This window comes from Cebus imitator, unplaced genomic scaffold (assembly GCF_001604975.1).
Source record: "Cebus imitator isolate Cc_AM_T3 unplaced genomic scaffold, Cebus_imitator-1.0 Scaffold607, whole genome shotgun sequence".
NCBI classification, from domain to species: Eukaryota; Metazoa; Chordata; class Mammalia; order Primates; family Cebidae; genus Cebus; species Cebus imitator.
Window position 1 is genome coordinate 22441 of NW_016107922.1, and position 3078 is coordinate 25518.

Genomic DNA, 3078 nt, shown 5'->3' on the forward strand with positions numbered 1-3078 from the left:
CATGCATCTGGGAGCTGACAGAGCAGGAAACCAGCACTCCTCTGAGACCCTGAACGGGTAGGTGAGCACTTCCACAGCTGCTCCCACTGGTTTGCTCCACAGATAGCGCCAAGCTTCCAACTAACCTGTCCGTCTCTAAGCAGGCAGGAGTCAGCATTTGCTAGGCTCCTGGGGTGACAGAGCAAAGCAACGCATCCAAGGACTGTGCACTTTCAACGGGAGTGCAGGCACTCGCCACAGATCGTCTGTCCAGCTTACCACAGAGCCAGTGGGGGATAAACTCCTGCTCCCAGCTTTTCTGGGGATAGAATAAACTGAAACACACGTGTAACACCCCAATGTCTCCAGCTGCATCTCAACAGGCTGGCTTCTGTCTCCCCTGTCTGGGGCACTGTCAGGACTTGACACATTCTAATCTCCTGAGGGCTGCTGAGAACATGGATGGCAGTTTGGACAAGCACAAAGGGTCCAGAGGCGCTCCGAGTCTCTGGCAGGGCTACTTGGTAAGTTCGTCTCCTCTACAAGGCCAGTGGGACAAGACTGGGAGAGGTATTTTTCTTATGTAATGTGCAGAAATAACAGAATCAAGAACAATGAAGAAACAGAGAAATATGTTCCTAGCCAAAGAACAAGATAAATCTCCAGAAAATGCCCCCAGTGAAATGAAGATAAGGGACTTACCTTATAGATTATTCAAAATAATGATCATGAAGATGCTTACCAGGTCCAGAAGAGCAAAGCATGAATAAAGTAAGAATTTCAGCAAAGAGACAGAAAAAAAGTTCAAAGTACCAAACAGAAAGAATAGAGCTGGAGAATACAATCACTGAAATACGAGTCCACTAAAGAAGCTCAACAGGCTAAATCAAGCGGAAGAAAGGATTCGCAAACTAGAAGACAGGCCGCTGGAAATCATTCAGAGAAGCAAAAATAAAAATGAATGAAAAGAAGTGTAGATATCTTCAGAGACTTATGAGACATCAAGCAGACCAAAATAGGCATTATCCGAGTGCCAGAAGGAGGAGAGTGAGAAGAGACAGAAAGCTTATCCAAAGAAGTAACAGTCACGGGTGGCAGATTGACATTTCAGTCAATAGCAGACCACAGCAGCACAGTGGCCACAGCATACAGCTGAGGTGTTTCGTACGCTGCCCCATCTGGGTTAGTGAAGTCCACTCCATGATGTTCACACAACAACAAAATCACCTACTGATGCCTTTTTCAGAACGTATCTCTGTTGTTAAGCAACACATAACTGTAATGACTGAAAACTTCCCAACCCAGGGAAAGAAATAGAAATCTACATCCAGGAAGCCCAAAGGACACCCTAAGACTGATCTCAGGCAGCCCACACCAAGCCACATCATAAGCAGTTTCAAAAGTTAAAGACAAAGACTTCTGAAAGCAGAAAGAGAAAAGCAATGTGTTATACCCAAGGGAAAACCCTAAGTATGGGATTTCTTTTGGGAGTGGGGAAAATGTGATGAACATAGATTGTGATGATGGAGTCATGTCTCTGTGAACACACTACAAACCTCTGAATTGTACGTTTTTAAATGGATGGATTTTACAGCATGTGATGCACATCTCAATATAGCTATCTAAAAAAAACACCTAACCTATTTATGAATTATGTTGCAGAACATTCTGTCTTTTATTCCTTTATTCTGTTTTCCTGCCATTCCTTAACTATGGCTGATTAAGCTTGGAGGAGACGCCTTCGCTACTCCACTGAGAAGCAGAAAAAGGGTGATATGGAAATAAAATGTCCATAAATAATATCAATTCTGCACCTCCAAAAATGTGTGCCTCTTACACAAACGTCTCTATCATCCGAGAGGTCCAGGCTACCTAACTTGCTTCTTGTTGCTTCGCTGGTGTTAGCTCCTCTCCTCACTCTGTCTGTAAGCTTCCCACGCCCTTCGGATCAGCAGGAGGGTGTCTTACGGGGCACGTTGTACTTCTGCAGGCAGTAGGCCAGCTCCAGGGGCCACACTGCTTTCTGCCGGCTGTCCTGCATCTTCTCCAACAGCAGAAGCAGCTGGAAAGGGACACTTCTCCTCTGCTCGTCAGCTCCCCTGGGCACTGTGATCCTGCCACACAAGAATGGCCAGAAACCTCCTTACGCGTAGTTCTTGAAGCTAGGTGCACGCTGGAATTGCTTGGGAAAAGTTTTAAATCTCCCTATCCAGGCCACTCCCATACAAATTACACCAGAATTCTGGGGGGTGGGGCCCAGTTATCAGAATGTTTCAGTTCCCCAGATTATTTCAATGGGTGGCCAAGGTTGAGAAGCACCACGTGAGTGAATCTGCTGTACAGGGGACCCTCTGGAGAGGGGGATCAGCACGACTGCTGCCTCGGCCCCTCTGCACCCTGCCCAAGGTCCTGGCTCCACATCTCAGGCAAGCAGCAAAGCGTCCAGCCTAAAGCTCTCCAAACTGCAGAGGCACATGCTGGGGTAGGTCCAGGGAAGAAAGGGCAGCAGGAAGCGCTGTCCATGTGGTTTGGCAATGATTCATTTAATTACAGGCACTACCTGGATGGGACAAAGGAGAGAGCATGGGGCAGGAAAGGACAGAGACCGAGAGAGAGAGAGAGAGAGAGAGAGAGAGTGCATTGGTGAGAGAGAGAGAGACAGAGCATTGTGAGTGTGGGGGAAGGGAGGGGTGTACTGCCCACTGACTCCTTCCCGATGTCAAGGTCGGTCTAGTTCCAACTCTCTCTTTTAACCAAGTCAGTGGCCGTCAATCCTGGCTGCACTTTAAAATCACCCAAGGGGTGCTTTTAAAAAGTACCCATACCTGGGCCCCACCCCAGACCAACCTAAGAAGTTTTAGAAATAATGTGTAGTCCAGAATATGCAGAAACAGATCTTCCCTCTGCCCGCTTTTGAGAGATCTCAAAAAGTCCAAGTCACTGTGAATAACTAAACATATTAAAAATGAATTAATACACATGCTTACCAACCTGAAGAAGAGTCTTACCTCTTCAATATCCTGGTGAAGTCCACGTTCATCACAAACACCTGAATTAAGGAGTTAAGGCAGCAGGTCTGTCCAATGTTGTGTAAACCAA

At 46.7% G+C, this 3078-nt stretch overlaps 1 protein-coding gene across 1 annotated transcript in view; it reads right to left on the minus strand.

The window, feature by feature from the left end:
* USP18 (ubiquitin specific peptidase 18) overlaps nucleotides 1-3078 on the minus strand; it is a 38437-nt gene that overhangs the window by 11632 nt on the left and 23727 nt on the right. The window contains exons 4-5 of the mRNA XM_037734337.1: nucleotides 2988-3078; nucleotides 1939-2093 (exon numbers count right to left, since the gene is read on the minus strand). Coding sequence (XP_037590265.1) covers nucleotides 1939-2093; nucleotides 2988-3078 — 246 coding nt within the window. The remainder of the gene's footprint in view (nucleotides 1-1938; nucleotides 2094-2987) is intronic.